Below are 23992 nucleotides of genomic sequence, written 5' to 3'. Positions count from 1 at the left end.
TCAGTTTTTTCTTCCTGTTGTGTGTGGGTGTGTGCTCATGACCACAACTGCTATATCTGCAGTAGGGGCGGGCAAATAAATCCATTTATCGATAATATACTGAGCTAGTGCTTGGATCAGATCGATACTTTTGTCCTGGGATTTAATACTTCACTCCTCCACCAATTTCCTAAAAGCAATGCTTCTCTTTGTAGATAGCACAGCCTAGTTTTAAGCGCAATGTCCCAGTTCAAAGTGCAATACCCCGGTCTTAAGTGAAATGTCCCAGATTTTAAGTGCAATTTCCTGGTTTAAGCAGTTGTTGCAGAGAAAATATTTTTTTCATACTCTATGATGTTTTTCTATTGTTTACTTTATTTACATTGAAACTTCATTTCCAAAATATTGTGCAAATGGATAGTATTTTAGTTGTCATGTTGACTTTGTTACAGTTTATATTATATTTTTCTATTTATTAGTCTTTATAACTGTATATTTTGCCAACTGGAGTACAACTGTAATTTCGTTATAAAACACAATAATAATGATAAAGGATATTCTGATACTCTTTCACCAGCACCCTCAGCCAATCTCTAAGTCTATGCCTGGGTTGGTGACTGACAGGCACATTTCTAGGGTCTTTCCCTACCTGGCAGGCTGCTTCATCATGCCTGCCAGGCAGAAGACAGTGCCAAAACCATGCTCACATCCCTACGAGAAGAAAAAAATGACAACGCAGCACGGTGTGGACTTTTTTTTTCCCCAACTACAGAACAGGACAATAACGAGTGTAATTTGTGTGATAAAGGGTCTGCTACTATGGCAACACCACAAATTGACATAAACACACGAAAAAGCTTTGTAGAGAGCTACAAGCTGCAAACAAAAATGTAAACATGAAGCTGTTCCTGGACAAAACCTGTAAATTGGTCGTCATTATGACAACAGAGACAATGAGACAATTGACACTTTATTTGCATTTCTGACTTTGTTTTCACAATGTTGTGCAATGAAACGTATTTTAGTTCTCTAGTTCTTATACAGTATTTGTGTTTTTGTTACATTGCTGCTTTTTTGGGTTGAACTTTCTTGGCTTTTTTCTTTAACAGTTCTAATAGAAATAATACTCTTTTATTTTTTATTTATTCAATGAAAAAAATAAACATTTTTAGTGCCTAAAATCTTTGTGCTTTGGGTATCGTAATTATAAAATAACTCAAGGGGAAGATTTAATTATTATTTTTTCTCATTTTATATTATTTATTTATATTTATATTTTTAGGTCAGTGTATCTGATCTGAGATAATAGATTATAGCATCATTGCTCCTTTTATGTGAATGTATTTGTGCTCTTCAGTATATCTCTCATAATACTCCGACCATGCATGCGCATCTGTGACTCCATCTGATTTAAGCAGACAGGGAACCCATAGATGTGATTAGTAGATGTAGCAATGTGATACCTGATACCATCAACTCAGCATTTTGAAACTGAAAGCGCCAAAGAACTAGGGGTAGGGGTTCTTGCTGGCTGAGGTTTTTGGGTCTGACAAGCAGATGGTCTTCCCAGCTCAATTTCCTTCACTAGATGTAGTTTCACCGAGGCCAGTGCCTATTTTCTGAAAACCACGAAAAAAAACTAAAGGGAGAATGAAATCAGCATAGGCAGATTGTTAGCCATTGAATACCAGTACCATCTGAACAATCTTTAAGGGGATTATTTTCACAAATCATGGTATGTCATGGTAGAGTTGAACATGCAATAATACTCCACATCATATTAAAAAAGGGTGTAGGGCCTAACATGGCAGTATACCCCCACCTAACCAACTCCATTAGTCTCCGGTAGCACCCAGGCATGCCAAACCCAGCCCTGGCAGAATCACCCGCCAGAGAACCGGCCCCAGAGCCATGATCAATGCCACCAGGACGACCAAGATCAAACCCCCCACAGCCCAGCGGAACGCCACTGGACCAGCCAACTCCCCCAGGCCCCCACCGGCCCCAACTGCCTTTCACCCCAGTAGTCACGCCAATACTTAGGGGACACAAACTAACCCCGTTCCTAGCCTCACTAGGTCCCAGACTGTTGAGACATACCCTTAACCGTGAAGTTACCCATCCCACCATGTGAGCACTTGTGTGTATTGCAGTTGAGGTGACGGCTGGGGTCGAAAATGGGGGGTTGTATTTCCCCCATGGTCCTCAGAAGTAAATTCTGATTTCAATTATTCAATGACTATGGGACTTTTGAGCAAAAAGTATTGGATCGGTTAATGGATACTACCATGTATTTACTTGGATTGGACTAATACTAAAATTCCCAGTATCGCCCTACCCTAATCTGCAGCAACCATTCTTGTGGTGAGGCCCCATACTTGTGCCCAGGCAACAGGAAGTCTATTTGACAAAACAGGAAATAGATAACGGACGTTATGATCAGGAGAATCGAGCGGCTTTTGGCAGCTGAAAGGGAAAGTATTTGTTTGGATTAGCTTTGTTTGTGTTTGTTGGTGGCTTTTTATTTTGGCACAGCAAAAAAAAACCATCAACTTATTTACCAAAAAAAAATTTTTTTGCTCAAAAACAGCTGTACAATTCAAAAATAAGACTTAAAAGGAGTAGGCTGAAGTTGAAAGTTTTAAAAGCCTACCCTATGCCCGTTCACATTTGTTTCCTTTTGGGGGAAACGTATTCAAAATCTTACAAAATACTAATGTTATTATTGGGACTGGCCGCGAGAATATTGTCGGATATTATACTGGTCCGTTGTACAGCAAAGGTTGGGGACTACTGGTCTAAGACACTTTTTCTTTATGGCAACCAGTCTATAGTATCTTTTCAACTTTCCATCAGATTCGCAACTTCCTGGATAGACCCAGAGGACGCCAACTGATGCGCCCTCGGTGGGGGCAGGGGGCAGTGGAGCCCCCAGCATTGTCGGAGTGAAAGTGAACCCACCCCTCGCACTTAGTGGGGATGTCAGCACCGAAGCGGCTAGCGCTAGCCGCCGTCACCACCGTCTCTGTATTGTGTGTCTACTTTCTGTCCGGGAATCTAGAGACCACCCTGGCCCAGTCCTGGGCCCACTTTGGTTCATCGTGGAGGTTAGTCACACCACATGACATCATCACCATGGTCTTGAGACAATATTTATTTATTTATATCAGTAGTGGGCCTTTCCACGAATGCTTGAAAAACAATTCCAAATTGTCTGTCAGCTTCCTTTTATTGCTTTCATTTTGTTGAGGTTTGGTCACTTTGAGTCTCCATAATTTGTATCTTTTCTCATGTTTTTGGCGGTCGTTTTTCACTAAACCGTGCAGCGACATCTAGAGGTCAAATGTTACTCAGTGTCACTTTTAATGCAGAGGTGGGCAACCAGGTCCTCGAAGGCCACATGTCCTCCATGTTTTGTGAGGTTTTTCTTCTTCAACTCGAGTTAGCAACACGTTAGCAAGGTAGGAGGAGATTGTACATGATCGCGGTTATTTGTATCACCCAAGTGAAAAAAGAAAATCTTCCAAAAACATGCAGGACATGCAGTTCTCTAGGACCGGGGTGCCCAACTCTGCTTGAAGTACCGTATTTTCCGCACTATAAGGCGCACCTAAAAGTCTTAATTTTTTTCAAAAGCTGACCATGCGCCTTATAATACAGTGCGTCTTATTTATGGATCAACATTGAATCACAAGGTCTCGCAACTTACGCAATAGCCGCCGACTCGATTTTCCCCCAAACGTGGAGTAGTCCGCGGTGTATGCTGGGATTTATATACCGGCGTTTCATTGGCTAACCAATGTGTCAATCATCATTTGAATCGATCACTATTGGCTGAAGTTATTCGGATTGGCTAGAGCGCCAAAACAAACCCTGCAATTGGCCGAAAAAGATGTGTCAATCATCCGTTGAATCGATCGCTATTGGCTGAAGTTATTCAGAGCCTCGGATTGGCTAGAGGGCCTGAACAAACCCCGCAATTGGCCGAAAAAGATGTGTCAATCATCCGTTAAATCGATTGCTATTGGCTGAAGTTATTCGGAGCCTCGGATTGGCCAGATGGCCAAAAAGAACCCTGCAATTGGCAGAGTTTAGCAATGGCGTAGCAAGCTTAGCAAGCTTGCTAAAGTACACCATAAAGAAACATGTTTTATTAGTCTGTATTTGCAAATAATTTACTCTCCTGGATTTACTTCACTCACGGTTGTAAGAAGACCATGATTGCGTATCATTATTGAACGTGAGAACTTAGGTGAGCTATGCGGCTTTATATTTTCCCGGTATCTTGTTTTAGAACGATCTTGCTGTGATGAGTTGAGTGAATTAAACTCAATTCCAAGTGTTTATTGTCATATGCACAGTAAAGTTGTGAGCGAAAAAGAAAATAGAAACTTAGAAATGTTTGGGATTTCTTGAATCCCAAGACTTTAACCTTCCTAATGATATTTGAAATGATGCATTTGAGTGACATCGTACGGACACCGTATCCGCACGTGTCTACGACACGTATTTGCTTCTTTGCAAGCTTTGGGAATGTTAAGGGGGTAATCAGTTGGACTGAATCATCTGACTGTTTTGTCGACGTTCCCATTGTAGCGCCTTATAATCCGGTGCGCCTTATCTATGGAAGATATAGGACCAAAAACTATTTTTTGGGGGTGCGCCCTATAACCCGGTGCGCCCTATAGTGCGGAAAATACAGTAAATCATTTTCACGTTCTTTACAACAAATATATCTATGTTGATTAGCTCAATCATGCACTGGATTATAAGGCACACTTTCAAATATCTGGCCAATTTCCCTTTTAAAAGGGCGCCTTCTAGTCTGTAAAAAACAGTATTTACATATTGTAATGTGGCTATGATTCCAGCCAACGAGGAAAACACCAAAATTAAAACTTAAGAATCTCTTTGAATGCAATGCTACCTGTGGCCTTGGAGGAAAGAGGGACTTTCTAACTAAAATTGAGTATTTCTTAAACGCACGAGCTTGTGATATTTGTTAATAACTCATTCAACGTCAGACATTTCCCTAAATTTTTTGCCATTTCTACTTATTTTTGAAGGCCTACAGAAAACTATTTAGCTATATAGGCATAGGGTAAAAAAAATAACATTTCCAGCTTTTCCCATTGTTTAGTAAACAACATTTAACATTGCTAAGTTTATTGAAAATACTCGTTTCCAAGAAAACTTCTTTTTTTTTTTTTTGCATTTTTGATACTTCAAAAATGTAAACAATGTTTTCCATAAAAGCAAAAACACTTTGCTTGCAAACTAACATTTCATTGCAAGAACACTGAACTGATGCATGAATGATGCAAGAATTTTCCGGCGCCCAATGTTTCTGATAACATGTTCACACGATATCAGTCACCATGCACCAAACGTCATCCCTCTCTACCCCAACAATGTCATCTTTTTTAGAAAGAAAAAAAGATCGATTGAAGCGTTAATTGTCTGCACTTATCCATATTTTCTTGACTATCACTGCATTGCTTCACTGTGCCTACTCAATATATAGGGCCACCTACACACACTAATTCACCGGGAAAAGGAAGCAACTCTAGGAAATGGGGAAATCCTTGATGTGTGGCAAAGATCTGATCAACGCCATTCCTGCCATATAGAGAGGATTTCTCATACTGAAATAATTTGCAGAGGCTTGATACTTACCAATGAGCTGCGCCAAATCCCTAATGATGATTAAAAAAAAATCATATTTCTACGTTCCGCCACTCAGACACACTGCTTCTGAAAACGTATTTATACGTTATGGCATTGAGTTAAAAAACAAAAAAAAAAGACTTTATGATGTCATCAGCAGACCAGTTACCAATGATTTTTCTGTCCTGCAGCGAACTCCAATTCTCTGAGCCACGTCTTTACGGCAACAGGACCAACGGCACTTCGCCAGGCTTCGTTTCTACCTCTACGACAACGGCACCGTCCGCTCGCACGACTCCGCGCAAAAAACTTCCTGTGAAACCCACCGAGCCCTCCTTCATCGGCGACTCCTACGCCAGTGAAGACGTCCCGCTGCGAGCCGTAAGTGTGCGACCAAATTTCGAGCCGTCACCTCATTCAGCCAAAATGAGGTCCAATGTCATGTTTGCAGGACTGCCCCGACAGCATCCGAAGCCGCCTCCCCAAGTCAGATGTGTCCAAAATCTTTCTAAGGAACATTCCCGTGCTGCAATGGTCAAAACACGCCACGCTCGCTGAGTTCCGCCGCCTCAGTCAATATGCGGGTGCCATGGGCTGGGGGAACCTCAATTACCAAAGTTAGTACCAACACCGCCTCTTCCAAACCTTTATTGAGCCAAAGTGCAATTGACCTATGGCTAGGTCGCCCTCCCTCTCCTTTACTCACTCAGACAAAGGAGGGTGATATAAATTTAATTTTTGATAAGGTTGACGAAAAGCCTTCAGCTAGTCTAAGTCTAAGCTGCATGTTTTCCAAGGACAAACCTTTTTACCATCTGTAGGTTACCCGGAGCGCCTCTCCGTTAGTTTAGTGCTACAGTATTTACGTTAAGTCTTTGTGCATAACATTACCAATATTTATCGTCTTAGTTATTAACAGGTAAGTTAAAGACGCTAAACTCCAAAAGTTAACGTCACTTCAACTAGAGTTCCTTAGACAAAAGCTATCAATCATGTACAATAACGAAAGTACAAAATCTAGTGATGTGATATACAATGCAGCCAAGAGTTAACGCTAGCTAACGTCAGCCTAACGTTAGAGATGTTTACGGTATATCCATCCATCCATTATCTGCACATTCAGTTTAATCTCATTATCACTGTATATGTAGTCACAGTACCAAGGACAAACGTTGAGGAATGGAGAAAACAGAGAGTCGTCTTGAAAGCGTAAGAAAAGGAAAAAAAAGGCACCACGTGGGAAACAACTCTGGTGTATCTAATAATGAATCTGACTTTGAATTACATTGAATACATTGTAAATTTTATGTTGCTATTGTTTTATTGTCAATAAATGATTTCAATCACGGCCTATTCAACAACATTAGTTACTTACAATGTTAAGTTTGAGGTGAGAAAAAGTAAATCAGAATTTTTTACCAATTTTTGATGAATAAAATTAGGGGTGCGCGATTTACTCAATGCGTGTTTTTAACCAATAAATACGGTTAATATAAACACCCTTCAGAGATGATCTATACAGGATCAAGGGATTTATGTGACAACGTAGTGATACTCAACATTCAGAGAACATTATAATTAATGATCCGCATTTATGAAGTAGCGGAGTAAAAAACACACCAAGTAGTAACGACTGTAGAGTTACAATATTAGATAATTACCGCGTTACAATCCTCATGACTTAATAGCGTTCCTGGAACGTGTTCCCTTGTAAAGCGTTAGTCCCAACACTGATTACGACATTGGTAAAATTTCCCTGCAAGGCGCCATAATCAAATATGTTAGATAAGCGGGTTCAACTTCACACAATAAATGGTGTTTAATTTGTTTTGTCCCATTGTTTGCAGTTGAAACGTGAGGTTAGGAAACACTCCTTTGTTGAACCTAATCTCATGCCTGACATTTAAAGGTGCACACCTTTAAATAATACACAAAGTGAGGTCCTTGTGGAGTGCCACAATCAAATTGTTGTACCAGTTTATTCTCCTTTAGGCCAGTAAATGTGGAAGATTGATTAGTTTGATCTGTTTCTGGCTTGTGACAATCACTGAATATGTGGGTAGCTGTATTAGTTTTTATTAACTGCCATCAAAAGCTAGCATTCGGTCGCTCTATGAAAATATTGAAAAATTGGAAATTATGCACTGCAAAGTATTACTTTGATTTTTGTCTTTTCGTCGTCCTTAACTGAGCACATATTCAGCTCTAGAGGTTAGCTGTTAGCTTTAAGTTAAGTCATGTTTATTTGATTAGCCACAGATGATTGCAAACTAAAGACTATTACGACACCGCTGATCTAAATCCTACATGAGGGCAAGCAAAAGCCCAAAAACCTCAACATGAGGAAAATGAAGAAACCGGACTGCAAGCCGCTACTATAGTGTTGTTTACATTTTAAACACTGTAGCTTTAAATATGATGCAGCTTAATGTTTTTTTTTTTGTGGCGGCACTGAGAAAAATGGCAAGCTGTTTTTTTCCACAATGCATGTGCTCTAATACAAAACACCGCGGTATCGTCTGGAAACATTTATGATGCCCTTCAAGAGAAATTAGGCTGCCTTTAACAATGTTATTCATTTAGTACATAACGTTTCCGGCTTGCGATACCGTAGCAGAGCCATTCACATTACAAAAGACACTTCCCACACCGGCCACCACCTCTTTGACCTGTTGCCCTCTGGTAGGCGCTACAGGTGTCTCAAAGCTCGGAGAAATGGGCTGAGAGACAGCTTCTTCCTTAGGGCCATCACCACCCTAAACAAGCACACAAAACTGTGGAAATATATCTTGCGACTTGCTGCTCTTAATCAGGTGTGCTCTGTAGTCCAGAATTAACGCCAACTGTTTTTTTTACAGCTTTGTCCGACACGCTGCCGCTGCTCAACTTGTCCGCCAACGCCGCCATGTTGGATGATTGGGAAAGTCGCGGCAATAAGTCCGACTGCGTCCGCTGCGCCGTTGTGGGCAACGGTGGCATCCTCAAAGACTCCAAAATGGGCAAAGAGATAGACCAGCATGACTACGTCTTTAGGTACATTCCTGCTTTCGGCAGAGCTTCTGTGATGAGCAATATTGGGCGCAATAATGACTTTTTAAAAATTGTATTTGTATATAATTATATTCTACTGTTACTAGTTACTTCATTTAAAAAGTAACCAAGTTACCCCCCAGATAGCTGACACCAAAAAGGAGCACATAAATCTGAAAGTAACTAGTTACAAATGATTGTAAAAACCTACCTGATGAAAGAAATAGAAGAAAACCTGTGGAAGCAGTGAACCCTTTATATTGATTGGCATGTGCGGTCTTGAGAGATTGCAAATAAACATTTAGCAGAGACATTCCATATCCATTTTGGCTTCAATCCACTGGAAGATCTCCTGCTCCATTTTTGGGTATTGTCCAAGATCTTTTTTTTCCCTTCATGCATGGTGTATTGCAAAAGTAATTTTACAAATTCATCACACTTTTACCATAGATTTTGTCCTCACAGTCTGATTTCCTGCCAGTTTCTTGTTCCTATATAAGCCATGTCCCCCCTCCCCACCTGCTGTCAACCCTTCGCTACTGGTGTCCGCAAACGAAAAGAGCTGGTTCTTTAAAGTAAACGACGAGAGCTGGCTCCCCACCAATAAGGAACTTGATCCTTTTCAAACGCTCGCTCTCTATTTTTTTTCTTCTTCCTTTCTTTCTTTGTCTCTCTCTTACCCTTTCTCTCTTTCACTCTTTTATCATTCTCTCATTCTCTTACTTTTTCTCTCTCTCTCTCCCCCTCAATATCTCGTTCACTCTTTTGCTCTCTCATTCTTTCTTCCTCTCTTTATTTCTCTTCCTCTTTATTTATTTTACTCTTTTTTCTCTCTATACCCCTTCTTTTACTTTTTCACTTTCTCCCTGTCTTTCTATGTTTCTTTTATGCTCTTTCACTCTTTTATCTTTCTCTCATTCTCTTACTTTTTCTCTCTCTCTCCCCCCCTCAATACCTCGTTCACTCTTTTGCTTTCTCATTCTTTCGTCCTCTCTTTATTTCTCTTCCTCTTTATTTCTTTCACTCTTTTTTCTCTCTATACCCCTTTTTTTACTCTTTCACTTTCCCACTCTTTCTCCCGGTCTTTCTATGTTTCTTTTACGTTCTCTCTTTCTTGATCTCTCTCTCTCTTTCTGAGGCTACTATAATTAAAGAGTCAAGTCAAGTCAAGTCATTTTTATTTGTATAGCCCTTAATCACAATAAGTCTCTAAGGGCTTCACAGATTAGTACACTATGTTACACAGACTATTTTTCAGCCGACAAGAAGAGTAGGTTATTATTCATATGCAATGGAGTAGAAGTGAGTTTTAAGTTTAGATTTAAACATTTCCACTGAGGTTGCAGATCGGATCTCAGGGGGAAGAGCATTCCACAGCACCGGTGCCCGAATGGAGAACGCTCTCGAACCAGCAGAACACTTCTTTCCTCTCGGGATCACCAGAAGACCGGCACTCTCAGATCGTAGGCTTCGGACCGGGACATAGGGGCAGATCAGATCTGAAAGATAAGAGGGAGCAAGTCCATGTATGATTTTGTACAATACTAAGAGAACCTTGAAGTCACATCTTTGGCTCACTGGGAGCCAGTGCAAGTTAGCCAAAATCGGTGTTATGTGATCGTACTTTTTTGTCCTAGTTAAAAGCCTCGCTGCGGCATTTTGTACTAGCTGAAGAGACTTGATTCTGGACTTCGGGAGACCGGAGAGTAGTGCATTACAGTAATCGAGACTGGAGGTAACAAATGCATGAATTATAGTTTCCGCATCAGACTGAGACAGTATTGAACGGATTTTGGCAATGTTACGAAAATGGAAGAAAGCGGTTCTAGTGATTTTCTTTACATGCATCTCAAAGGTTAGATCAGGGTCAAATATGACACCTAAATTTTTAACTGAGTCACTCTGTGTGATGTGACATTTGTCAATGTTCACAGCAGTTTTTGAGAATAAGTCACGGCATTTAGATGGACCAATGACTAACATTTCGGTCTTTTCAGAGTTAAGCGCAAGAAATTGAGTGACATCCACTCTTTTATCTCAGTGAGGCAGGCCTCCAAATTTCCACAGTTTAGTGTGGAAGATTCCTCCAACGGAAGATAGAGTTGAGTGTCGTCTGCGTAGCAGTGGAAGCTGATATTGTACTTGCGAATAATGTCACCTAATGGAAGCATGTAAATGTTGAAAAGAAGGGGGCCAATCACTGAACCCTGCGGAACACTGCAGGTAACATTAAAGGGTTCAGATGTCATTTCACCATATTTAACACAGTGCGTCCTATCTGAGAGGTAGGATCTGAAACACGAGAGGACGGTTCCTGAGAGACCAATCCATTTTTCCAACCGTTCTAGTAGGATATTGTGGTGCACTGTGTCAAAAGCAGCACTAAGATCCAGCAGCAGCAAAAGTGATGAAGCGCCAGAATCCATTGACATTAGGAGATAATTTGTTACCTTGATCAGAACTGTCTCAGTAGAGTGGTTAGCCCTGAATCCTGATTGCATGGATTCAAAAAGGTTATTCTCGGATATGAAAGCATTCAGCTGCTGTGCCACTACTTTTTCGAGTACTTTAGAGAGGAAAGGTAGGTTTGACACAGGTCTGTAATTACTTAATATTTCTGGATCAAGGTTGGGTCGTTTCAGTGTGGGTTTAATAACGGCGGACTTAAAAGCTGCTGGAACTACACCTGAGGAGAGTGATATGTTTATAATATTTAGAACTGAAGGTCCAAGGACGCCAAAAAGACTTTTAATAAGTGAACCTGGGAGCGGGTCGAACTGGCAAGTTGTCGGTTTGGCCGCATTTACCACCTGTTTGAGATCATCAAGTGACAGTTCACTAAAACCGGCCATTTTCCCAAGGCAGCCACCCTGTCGTGCATCTGTAAATTTCAGTCCTTTAATATGTGTGGTATTAATAATTTCTTTAGCAATTTCTTCCTGTATGCATTGAATCTTCTTAGTAAAGAAGACCATTAAGTCCTGAGCAGAGTGTGTCGAACTATCTGCGATAGTCTGTTGCCTTGTAAGCGATGCTACAGTGTCAAAAAGGGCTTTGGGGTTGTTCTTTTGAGACGCAATCACCTTCGAAAGGTAGGCCGATTTTGCAGAGGCAAGGGCCGCTTTATACTTTAACAAGCTGTCACACCAGGTTTGATGGAAAACCTCAAGCTTGGTAGCGCGCCATTTTCTTTCCAATTTCCTGCATTCTTGTTTAAGGGTTCTAGTTTCATCAGTAAACCAAGGCGTGCGTCTTTTAGGACGTGATTTTAGTTTTATGGGCGCTATTGAATCCAGCACACTAGTCAGGGTGGTATTGAACTCATTCATGAGTGAGTCAATCGAGCCATTGTATGTAGGAAAGGACGCAACTGCTCCAGGAAGGAGTTCAAAGAGCTCAGAAACTGTGCCAGTGCTTATATTGCGTCCGCTAAATACTTCAGCTTTTTTAACACTACTCTTAGCTAGCACCTCAAATGTAACTAAATAATGATCCGAGATAACGGTAGTACACGGTAACACCATAATGTTTGAGGTTAAAACTCCTCGAGTCAGAATCAAGTCTAGCGTGTTCCCATTTTTATGGGTTGGCAAATCAACCAGTTGATTAAAGCCAAATGCATCAATTAGAGACCTAAACGCAATAGTAAGTGAATTGAGTGGGGAGTTCATATGAATGTTAAAGTCTCCCATAATTATAATTTTGTCTGCATAGGTTACTAGTTCAGACAAAAGTTCAGCAAATTCGTCTAAGAAAGTTGTGTATGGCCCAGGTGCACGATAGATAGTTATTACATAAATTGACAATAGAGAGGACCGCATCACAAGAGCCTCAAACGCCTTGTAATTATTAGAGGTACGTGGATTAAATTTGAGCGATTTTTCAGAAATTAGCGCAACACCACCACCCCTTTTCAACGTGCGTGCTATATGGCTACTCTCGTAGTCTGGGGGAGAAGCATAATTTAGCGCTAAGTACTCATCCGGGCGTAACCAAGTTTCACACAGACCCATACAGTTAAGTTTATAATCACGAATAATGTTATCAACAAGTAAAGCTTTTGGAGCAAGCGATCTAATATTTAACAGACCAAATTTCAGCTTTGCTGAATCATTTGACTTAGCTGAACTCTTTGTAGTCTTTGTCGAAATCTTCAAAAGCTGCCGCTCTTGTGGCTTTTTGTGTGGGTTGTCTGGCGAGGGATGAATGGTGGAATTAGTTACATCCTCGCGTCCTTCCTCGCGTCCATCTTGCTGCTTAGACTTCGCACGCTTCACACATCTACCTGCACGGCAACCACGCTTCTGTTTTCTGTCCTTACGGCGCCGTTGACGTCGTTTATTAAGCGGAATAGCCGTCCACAAGGATGCCGGGTCTCTTTGAAGTTCGCTCGGTATATCATAGGCGGTATAAAAAGTGCCCGAAAAGTCGAAATTTAGACGCCCACCCAACCGAATAAGTTCGTCCCTACTGTAAGTATTTTTGGCCACACATGTATCCAAAAGTGAAAGCAAAAAGACAAGAGAACGGCAATAAATAGAAGATTAGCCGGAGAACGAGCCGCAAGCAAGCATGTATCCATGCGCCGCCATGTTGTCCAACATCAAAGAGCTGCATTTATAAACTAAAGATATTACGCAGTAGCACACTCAGTAGTAACAACTGTGTAGTTACAAAATAGTATCAATAACACATTACATTTTGTTCCTTTGCAAAATGTTATTGTGATTAGCAATGTAAATCACTCTTTGGGTTTCTAGGACCAACGGCGCCATCTTGGCTGGTTTCGAGGACGATGTGGGGACCCGGACCACCCACTACACCTTCTCTACGAATACTTTAATGAACTCCATGAGAAGCTACGCCTCTGCCGGCTACAGGGGGCCGCCTCAGTCTAAAGTGAGCAGCACAAACTGACTCAAACTTGTTTGCAAAACTGGGTTGCACGAAAGTGGAATTAAGAAATCCAGGCTAACTGAATTGGCCACATGCAGGGTTATTAATTCGACCCACCGAACAAAAATGGTCAAAATATGATTATATATATATATATAGGCAGCACGGCGGCGCAGTGGTTAGCGCTTGTGCGGCACAGTTCATGGGAACCTGTCGTGGGTTCAAATCCAGCTCCAGACTTCCTGTGCGGAGTTTGTATGTTCTCCCCGTGCTTGCATGGGTTTCCTCCGGGCACTCCGGTTTCCTCCCACGTTCCAAAAACATGCATTTCAGGTGAATTGGCCGGTCCAAATTGTCCCTGGGTGTGAATGAGCGAGTGAGTTGTCTGTCCCCGTGTGCCCTGCGATTGGCTGGCAACCAGTTCAGAGTGTCCCCTGCCCACTGCCTGATGATTGCTGGGATGGGCTCCAGCACCCCCGCGACCCTACTGAGGATAAGCGGTACGGCTAATGAGATGAGATGAGATATATATAATCATATTTTGAAAGACGTAAATAAATAAATAAATAAATAATACCTAATTTATTATTTAATCTTAGTTGTTATCCTGGTCATGAGCAGGCTAGCAGTAGAGAGTAAATCACCATAGTAACTCAGCCTGCTTTCATGCAACAGATTTAAGGCTAAATTCAGCGAAAATAACACATTTATACCAACTTAATCCAATATCTTGTTTTCGTGCAGGAAACTCGCTACATCTTTCTTCCCGATCACGACCGAGACTACCTGCTGATGAAAGCGGCGGCCCTGCACAAACTTGTCGACCGGGGAAGAGAACAAGGCAAAAAGTATGTACCAAAAAACTCTGAAACCAGGTTTATTTCAAGTTTTTGGGTTAGGGTCCTAACCTTGACCTGACCTCTACTGTATAGAATTATTTCTTAAGTTTTTCATTGACTTAGGTCTGTGTTTTTTAACCGGCGTGACCTGAGACCTTGTTTTGCGTGTCGCAGGTAATTGCTTAGTTTTATCTTTGCAAAAAATATGCCTTTGCACCATATCTTTGTCCCCATTCTGCCTTTGTGTGTCTATGAGACAAATACTACTGCAGAAATAATACATAATACGACAAAAATATGGTACAACTACATGTCGAATTTAGTGCTTAAGCATGGACCTAATATATTATTTGTCTTTCATTTAGAAAAATACTCCAAAAATAATACTACAGTTATACTATAATACAGAAATACTAAACCCGAAATACTACACCATACATACAATCACAAAAATACTATGTAAATACTACAATATACTACAAAATACGTCTACAGAAATACTACAAGAATAATACAAAAAATACTACACAAATACTGCAGAAATATTACGACAGAAATGCTAAAAAAAAATACTACTATGGAAATACTACAAAATTTCAATTACAGAAATACTAAAAAAGTACATATACAGTAATACTAAACATATTTCAGAAATACCACTACCTCAGAAATACTGCAAAAGTACTACAAAAATGCATTTTTAATACGACTAAAACATACTACATCAAGAGTACTACAAAAATCTATAAATATTACTGTGGAAATACTATAAACATAAAATATAGTGGAAATACTACAAAAATACTGTGTAATTCCTACAAAAATTCTACTTCAGAAATGCCACAAAATGACCACTATGGAAATACTATAATACATAAATACCACTACAAAAATACTACTTTATCTTTGCAAAACAATGCCTTTGCACAGTATATTTGCTATTTTCCATCGATCAGACTAGTAATTGTAACACGAGTAACTGTAACAATCCCTCTTAATAGTGGCAGTAGATTCTTTTTTTTTCTATATTTCAACTGAATGGGATTCTGCAGGTGCCTTGATAAGACTCAAGGCAAGACTTGAGACCTCCCCCTCAAACAGTAAATCAGAACACCACTTAGAACAGAGGGTGGCTTGGCACTCTCCTTTAGAGATAATGTGAGGAGCTTCTCCGCGTTAAGAAGAGCCAGCTTAGGTGGCAATACTTTCACCAGGCATTGGATTTGCGTGTAATGAGTACAGACACTGTCCTACTTAGGAACGAGATAGATTCCGGACGATCGTTCGGAAGTTGAATTCATTCGTAAGTTTCTTTAGTGCTATATTTTGCATGTTTATGGTTTATATGAGTACGTTTAAGGCTTGTATAAGTACCTGTATTGTTTTGTACTAAAAAAAAAACATTTCATAAAATAATGTAATATAAAGATAAATAAAGTTAAGTTTATCTAACTTTTGGAAGATGCGCCTTAAAAGGTCCTCTTCCATGGTAAAAAGGGGCCGAAAAAAAGCGTTCGACCATTTTCTCAACCGCATCAAGCTTTCATTGCAAAAGAAACTGCCTGCCTCTTCTTTACACTTTACACCAACCATATTGAATGGATGAACCAGATATTAAACAATGAAAATGTCAGAGTTCTTAGTGCGCTGGAGATAGGATAGACATAGACATTATAGAATGTTTACACAGGAATTAGGAATACGAAGCGGATTTTTTTTTCTTCCGGGTGGATGCTAGGTGACCTCTCACATCGCCACCACTCGCCGGTCGCAGCAGAAAAAAGCAGAGTAATGTCCTGTACTTGGAAAAAGGTGCATACAATACACAATCTAACTTACAGCAATGTCCTGATATTTTTTGACATCCCGAAAGAAATATTCTTATCTACCGTTTTACGTAAGTCGAATGGTCGTAAGTAGGGGAGCGTCTGTACATCAGTAATGCCTAATGTAGTAACGACGGTGTAGTTGACTAAATTTTATTCATAATGGGTTCAGTAAGCGTTATCAGAAAAAGTACTGTAATTCACTTCCAGGAACGCGTTCCTTTGTAAGGGGTTAGTCCAATGTTCCCTCTAAACTGCGTGTATGCGCAATTGCGCACTACCCAGAGCTTTTCCTTGCACAAGAAAATCTAGCCAGCTCACAAAAATCAGGGCTCAAAATTGCTAATTAAGAAGCAAATTAAGTCAAAGTTACAGTGCATGAAGGTAAAAATACACGGGTTCTGAATAGTTTTTCGAGAACTGTCTTCTTCGGCTCGGCTCATTAAAAAGAACCGGCTCTTTTGGGTCCCAAGCGGCTCTTCAGGTTATTTTTGCTTCTTTAATCCTTACATGACCAAATATTACCTAAAATTATACACAAAATGACTTAAAGGAAGGGGGGGAATAGAGCAAAAAATAAAAAAATACCAAAATGAAAAAGTAGTGAAAAGCTGAGAAGGAAACAAAAGAGAGAGAAAGAGAAAAAAAGAGCAGGAAAAAAATCAGAAAAAAGCCAGAAGAAAAGAAATAAATAAATGAAAAAAGTAAATGGAGAACAAAAAAGCAAGATTAAAGTAACAGCTAGGAAAAAATAAACACAATGAGATTTTTTTTTAAATAATTTAAAAAAGGAGAAAGAAAAGGGAAAAAGAAGAAAAAGTTTGTGTTGCATTCAAATAATTTCCAATTATATCAAGTCAATCTTGTTGCCAACATTGTACTTCAACTACAAAATGTGATCAAATACAGTTCTCTATCCTTCAACCGACTAAACAAGTCCCCCAAAATTTTAGTATTATGCAACAAAAGATACCAGGTAAAAAAAGAAATGGAAATCTTGTGAAAGAAGTGTAAAAACAAATGACAATTGCCCTACAACCATTGCAATCGTACATGAGTCGATTCATTCAAAAGTGAAAAATTATTTTGCATTGCCGGAAACTCAGCAAAATGTAACTTGATGTCAAGTTTTGGACATGTTTGATAATTAATTATCTTGCCACACTTGGGATTATGGTTGCTCACTGTTGTTTCAAGCGCTGCTCACCAACTTTGTGTGAACGCTCAGACCCGTGGAAAATTAGAGGGAACATTGGGTTAGTCCCAACACTGAGTTTGGCTCAAATAAGGTAGAGAAACATTGGACTAGGACAATTATAATGAAGTTGTAATCATGTCACATTACCCACCCAGCCCGACCGCCTACTTCGGAAAGGATGTGACGGCGGCTAAGGTGAAGATGTACCACCCCGACTTTATCCGCTACCTCAGAAACCGGTGAGTCAGCCTTGCCTCCTTCCTCTTGGTACCCACAGCATCCAAACAACCTTCTCTTCGACAGGTTCCTTCCATCCAGAACCCTGAAAACCAAATACCGGAACATCTACCGGCCGTCCACGGGCGCAACCATGCTACTGGCCGCTCTGCACAGCTGCGACCAAGTCCGCGCATACGGCTTCATGACGCCCAACTTCAAAAATTACTCGGACCACTACTACGACAGCAAATACCGGCCAGTGGGCTTTTTCATCAACCATGACTTGAAGTTAGAGTTGAACTTATGGCAGCGGCTTCACAAAGCTGGCCTCATCACGCTCTATATGCGCTCTTGAACGCTCCGGGATGTAACTAAACACCCACGGAGTTCCTGAACTCTCCGGAAGCGTCCCTAAATGCACTTCGATACTCCTGATTGCTCTTGAACAAACGCTTCTGAAGTCTTCTGAGCGTTCCTTAACATTCCTGACCACTGCTGAATATGCTGCTGCTGAACGATCCTAAAAGCTCTTGAACGCTCCTCAAGAAACTATGCTACTAGAAAGAAGGAAGAAAAGCCACTGGACTTGTTCTAGGTTATTTGAGTGGTAAAATTAATAGAGGAAACACCAGAGTCAAAATTAATTTCAACAAAAGCCAGCAATTTAATTAACAATAGACAACATTTAACAAACCTTATTGCCTGCATTTATAAGTATGCACCTGTTTATAAGCCGCACCCCCAAAAATAGTCTTGTGATATTTGTTTTCATATATACTGTAAGGGCACTGGACTATGAGGCGCATGGATTTGAAGCTACAGAAAAAAACAAAAGAATTACCATATTTAGCATCGATCGATCAATCAGATTATTTCACTGATCACATTTGCATGACGTTTGATGTAACAAGAATCGAACCCGGGTCGCGGCGGCGTGCGCCAGATCATATCCACTAGACCACAAGGGATGCGGTACCAAATTGTTGTTGTTATTATTGGGCCAGGCTGCGAGAATATTAGACCAATCTGTAGTACAGAAAAGTTGAGGACAAGTGAAATACAGTATTGCAGGGGTGTCCAAACTTAGAAAGCGGGCCATGTTTGGTAAACTGAAAATGTGTGAGGGCCGACTATTCAGCCTGGCATTCTTTGAACGGTCACCCACCGTGAATGGTTTGCAGTGCTTGGCGGTCAGAGTCGCGACCTTTTAGCTTGCCTTTGTAGTATTTTCATTTGACTCGCAGGTTCTCGTGAAAAAGCCTTGCTGTTGACATTAAAACAGCTCACATTCGCTTCACTTTTTCACAGCGTTGGTTTAAAGTTAGCTTTTTGTTGTCAGTATATTTCCTCTGACAGTGCCACTTTATATTATATTCTTTAAAAACAGCCACTGTCTCTTAGCGAATTAGGCAGACGCAGTTGTTTCGAATTTTGGTGGGAAAAATACTCCAGTTTCCACTTGGAGGGTTTTTTTTAAGGGTTATTGATCTATCTTCTTTATTCATTATCTGTTATCGGTCAGTTCATAATACGCTACAAAGCCTAGGAGCCGGGACACTTACTCTCAGCCAAAAGGCCAAGCTAAGGTCCTAGCCTTAAAGCCTTGCTGCGATCATTGCGAATGCACCGTTCCCGGAGGTGGGGGTTTTGGTGTTTTTAAGGGTTATTGTTCTATCTTCGTTATTCATTATCCATTATCCGTTATCGGTCAGTTCATAATACGCTACAAAGCCTAGGAGCCGGGACACTTACTCTCAGCCAAAAGGCCAAGCTAAGGTCCTAGCCCTAAAGCCTGGCTGCGATCATTGCGAATGCACCGTTCCCGGAGGTACTGCAATACCGGGCCGATGCGTGGAGTGGACAGAGCAAGCTCTTATTCCATCTCCGAAATGTAAAAATCAAAGATCATGGCAAGAGGTACGGCCAAAAGGCCAAGCTAGCCCTAAAGCCTGGCCAAGCTAAGGAACTAGCATCTGCAGTACCGGGCCGATGCGTGGAGTGGACAGAGTAAGCTCTTTTTCCATCTCCAGTTTCCATTTGTATTGGTAGCAGAAGCCCTTACAGTCAAGTTTTTTTTTTTTTTAACAGTTGTAGTACAATTTATCTTTATACTGCTGTCAACATTACTGGCGGGCTACATATAATGAATTTTACGAAAGAGGCCGCGGGCCAGTAAAAATTTGATCACGGGCCTGACTGGCCTCATGCCACCCTTTGGACATGGCTGCATCGCCACCTCGCAATGTTTAAGAAGTGCAGGAGATTCTGAACTGAATGAAGCGAAAGGCATTGTGGGAAGCAATTCAGTCATTTTGAACTGAATGAAGAGAAAGGCATTGTGGGAAGCAATTCAGTCATTCTGAACTGAAGAGAAAGGCTTTGTGGAAGGTAATTTGGTCGTCTTAAAATGTAAAGCTAAAGGCATGTTCAAAATGTTTGTCACATAGGCCTACAATGCTTAGTTTGAGCTGAGAAAAAGGTCAAGTTTATTCCAATTTTTAATCACTCCGTTTTTTCATTTCTCTTACATATCTGGTACCGTGACTAGAAATATTGTGATGAGACCTAATGCGTGGTCTAGTGGTTAGGATCCGGCGCTCTTTCGCCCATGTACCGGGTTTGATTCCCATTTTATTCAATTGCAGGCATACGATTGTGAAGAACCAATCATAGACGTTATGCGATTGTGTTCATAAAACGACAGATCAATAATTGTTAATATATCGAAACGCAGTTCCAATTTTGTCCACATATAAGACGCTAATTTCTATTTTCATTTGGGGATTTTAGGATGTGCTTTATAGTAAATCATAGTACAAGAACACTCCTATTAAGTTTAAGGGGTTGGATGGGAACGTTTAGTTAATATTTGTTTAATTACCCAGTTTTATTTCAGATTAAAATATCAAAATTTGCTTTTATGCACACAAGATTCAGAATCAACCTAAATATATTAACACAATCTGCTTTCAATTCCAATGACAATTCGAATAATTGACAAGAGGGGTTCATCAAATTGGCAAAGAAACAACAATTTGAATGTTCCTCTGATAAAGATATCCCAAATCCATGGGCATGTGCTATGAGCACAAGCTTAAAGTTCAGCAGTCCACAGTTAAGAGAAAAGGGATAATCCAATTCCTACCGCAACCTTGATGTGTAGCTCTATAATAAAAAGATCTTTGTTGCAATTCTCATTTGATGTAGCTGGCCACTCTGATTCCTTGAACAAAATCTCAGTGATCCAGGGATTTTTACGGGATGTTACAGAACACCCTCAGGCCGGTCAGCAGTCTTTTCCCAAACAGACTTGAACTTGCTCTTCAAATCACCTGAAGGATTTTCAATCTTACGCAATGTCCTTTATGCTCATGAGTCCACCTAATGAATCCTTTTGACTGTCCTTGAATATTTCTGACCACTCCCAACTGGGCTTATGGATGTTCTTGTTTTCGAAAGCGCTTAAAGATGATCTTTGGTGTTTTTTCTGAATATTTGTACCTTTTGTAATAAACACCCTTTAGCACTCGTGACCTTAACTGAAGGCCTGTGGTGTGCACAGGAAAACAGTAGGTGGTGGTAGAGCTCCTGCGCCTCACCTCACTCTCTACAAAAGGCCCTTTTGATATGTTGGTTTTATTTCTTTTTTATTTCATAAAACTATTAACGAACCGGTGTTCTTTTCTTGTGTGCCTCAGAAAAAAAGAGAAAATAAAGGGACAGTGTGTATTCTTTGACCACTGTATGTCGCTGTGTGGTGGAGTGCAACCGAAAACCCGGTGCTAAAAGGCACAGGGAAGGATATAAACTACAGAACATCAAGGCGAACAAAACGTTACTTCTTAGGTTTTTTCTGCCCAGTCTTATCGAGGTTTTGTGGGACTTGTAGTAGCAAGGTGGCAGACAATTATGTCAGCTCCCTTTAGGTGAGGCTGACATGTGAAATGAATGCATATTTCTCAACGTACTCTATTTTAAATAATGCTCGTTTATATGATAGTTCTTTTTTGCTTCTGATTTAAATCAATCTTTTTTACAACAAATTCAGTTTATTTTGTACCACTAGGAGGCGCTAAATAACACACACTGTCCCTTTGGCTACCAAAGTGAAGCGTTTTGAATTCTAATAAAAAAATGCAGCTAATTGAGCATTAAATAGTAGGTGTCTATCATTTGACCACTAGTGTCACTGTAATGTGTCGTGCAATACAAAACCGGTGCTAAAAAGCACAAGGAAAATTACAAACTATGGTGACTCAACACAGAGGGAGCTAATCAAGAAACACGCGGTGAGCAGCAGGGCTAACCGGCGAACCAACAACAAAAAGCGGCAAAGGGGATAAACGTGAAGCCGGTCCAGAATAATCCAATGGAAATGGTAAAACTAGCACTAATGTGCAGCCAACATGCACCAACCGGGAGCAAACTAAACAGGCAATCCTTCAGCAGCCCCGACGGTAACGGGGACCCGGATGGACAAAATCAGACCAACTGTGTCACATGAGACAAAAAACAAATGTAGAGCCACAATCACCTGCTCCCAAGCAGAAATAAGCAGTATGCAACTGCTTTTCACTGCAATCGCTGTCTATTTCCGAGCTACCTCATATGTTGTGTTAACGGGATTCCCCGTTTTAAAATTGTTGTGACTACATTTTTTGAATCCCCTGGTGTGTGGAATTCTCTTTACCATGTTTGCTTAATAGTGGGGAAGAACACTACCCCTTCTGTGCCTATTTAAAAAAAAAACTGTTTGTGAAGACCTTTAAACTCCTTTTTAAGTATATTTTCTTTTTTTCTGAGCTTTGATCCAACAGGCAAACCATCTGCCTTGTACTGTTTTTGTGAAAACCTTTCAGACCTTGAAAAGCATATTTCCACTGAAACATGAAAGTACAAAATCAACAGAAAATGACAGTTTGTGAACGTTTATCGTCGTAATGGAGCCTGGAAAGATCTTCACAAAAAACAGCATTTTGAAAATACAAGTACTCATCCAAAATGGCCGCCACCACTCCGGTTGCCTGGATGTGGGCGATTCTGTGACTTTTGGTATAAATCTGATCCAGGTAAATACGGGATAGTATCGATCGATACCAATCCAATAAATAAACTTTTTGCTTGCAAATCTCATGATTGGATAATTGAAACCTCTGATGCCATAATGGCAATGGATTTCCAGGTTTTTGTACAATACCATTTGGGGTTGCAGCTCTCTGCTCTCTTTTTTTTTTTTTTTTTTTTAAATGTGGTTATGCCAATCTCTAGTGTTGCCACACGAGCAGACCACTTTACTACACATATTACATCCAGCAATAGATTTTCTGTAGTTTAAAAAGAAAGCTGGGCTTCCTATTTGCTTCTGTCATTTCTACCTTCAAGTAGGGGCAACTATTTTGAGTCGGGGGCCGCATTGGGTTAAAAAAATGCGGCCAAAGCGGCCGCTTGAGCAGACCTTTCCAATATTTCTTATATCTGAATATATAAGCAGACATTGTCACTATGAGAGACGGTTGACACTTCTTTTGCATTACTAACTTTAAAAATATATATATTGTGCAATTGAAGGTATTTTAGTTCTCTTTTTGACATTTTTATATAGTATTTGTAATTTGGTTACATGTTATATTTCTTTAAATTTGTTTTGAAATACATTATCATCATCTCATCAGCCGTACCGCGTATCCTCATTAGGGTCGTGGAGGGGCTGGAGCCCATCCCAGCCATCTCCCAGCAGTGGGCAGGGGACACCCTGAACTGGTTGCCAGCCAATCGCAGGGCACACAGGGACAGACAACTCATTCGCTCATTCACACCTATGGACAATTTGGACCGGCCAATTCACCTGAAATGCATGTTTTTGGAACGTGGGAGGAAACTGGAGTGCCCGGAGGAAACCCACGCAAGCACGGGGAGAACATACATACTCCGCACAGGAAGTCTGGATCTGGATTTGAACCCACGACAGGTTCCCATGACATGAACTGTGCCGCACAAGCGCTAACCACTGCGCCGCCGTGCTGCCCTTGAAATACATTAGTTTCATCAAATTTCTTTCAAAACACTCACAATAAAGCAATATGATAATCACTTTACACATACATACACATTTGATATTTAGATTTGTAGTATTACTGTAGTTTTATTTTAGCAGTATTTCTGTAAAAGTATTGTTGTAGTATTTCTGTCATAATAATTCTGTATTAGTATTTTTGTATTATAGTATTACTGTAGCAATATTTTTTTCTGAGGAAAGTTTAAAAGTATTTTAAGGATATTGTAGCATTACTGTAGTATTTTTGTAGTGTTTAATATTTTCATAATATTACTCTAGTTTC

General features: G+C 40.4%; 1 protein-coding gene and 1 pseudogene across 2 annotated transcripts in view; one reads left to right on the top strand and one right to left on the bottom strand.

The window, feature by feature from the left end:
* Positions 1–18951, top strand: part of LOC148347009 (alpha-N-acetylgalactosaminide alpha-2,6-sialyltransferase 2-like) — a 29024-nt gene extending 10073 nt beyond the window's left edge. For both annotated transcript variants that reach the window (XM_088323823.1, XM_088323824.1), the window contains exons 2-9: positions 2836–3086; positions 5838–6027; positions 6098–6263; positions 8505–8679; positions 13437–13575; positions 14317–14420; positions 17591–17674; positions 17739–18951. In XM_088323823.1, coding sequence (XP_088179949.1) covers positions 2959–3086; positions 5838–6027; positions 6098–6263; positions 8505–8679; positions 13437–13575; positions 14317–14420; positions 17591–17674; positions 17739–18009 — 1257 coding nt within the window. In that variant the 5' untranslated portion in view covers positions 2836–2958 and the 3' untranslated portion in view covers positions 18010–18951. The remainder of the gene's footprint in view (positions 1–2835; positions 3087–5837; positions 6028–6097; positions 6264–8504; positions 8680–13436; positions 13576–14316; positions 14421–17590; positions 17675–17738) is intronic.
* A 509-nt stretch (positions 18952–19460) lies between these two features.
* LOC148347008 (U2 spliceosomal RNA) lies at positions 19461–19594 on the bottom strand (annotated as a pseudogene).
* Positions 19595–23992: the final 4398 nt, after the last annotated feature.

This window comes from Urocampus carinirostris, chromosome 19, assembly GCF_059441175.1.
Source record: "Urocampus carinirostris isolate Australia breed hairy pipefish chromosome 19, RoL_Ucar_1.0, whole genome shotgun sequence".
Classification (NCBI taxonomy): Eukaryota; Metazoa; Chordata; class Actinopteri; order Syngnathiformes; family Syngnathidae; genus Urocampus; species Urocampus carinirostris.
The sequence above is the reverse complement of the archived record's forward strand: the minus strand, read 5'-3'. Positions and strand labels throughout refer to the sequence as shown.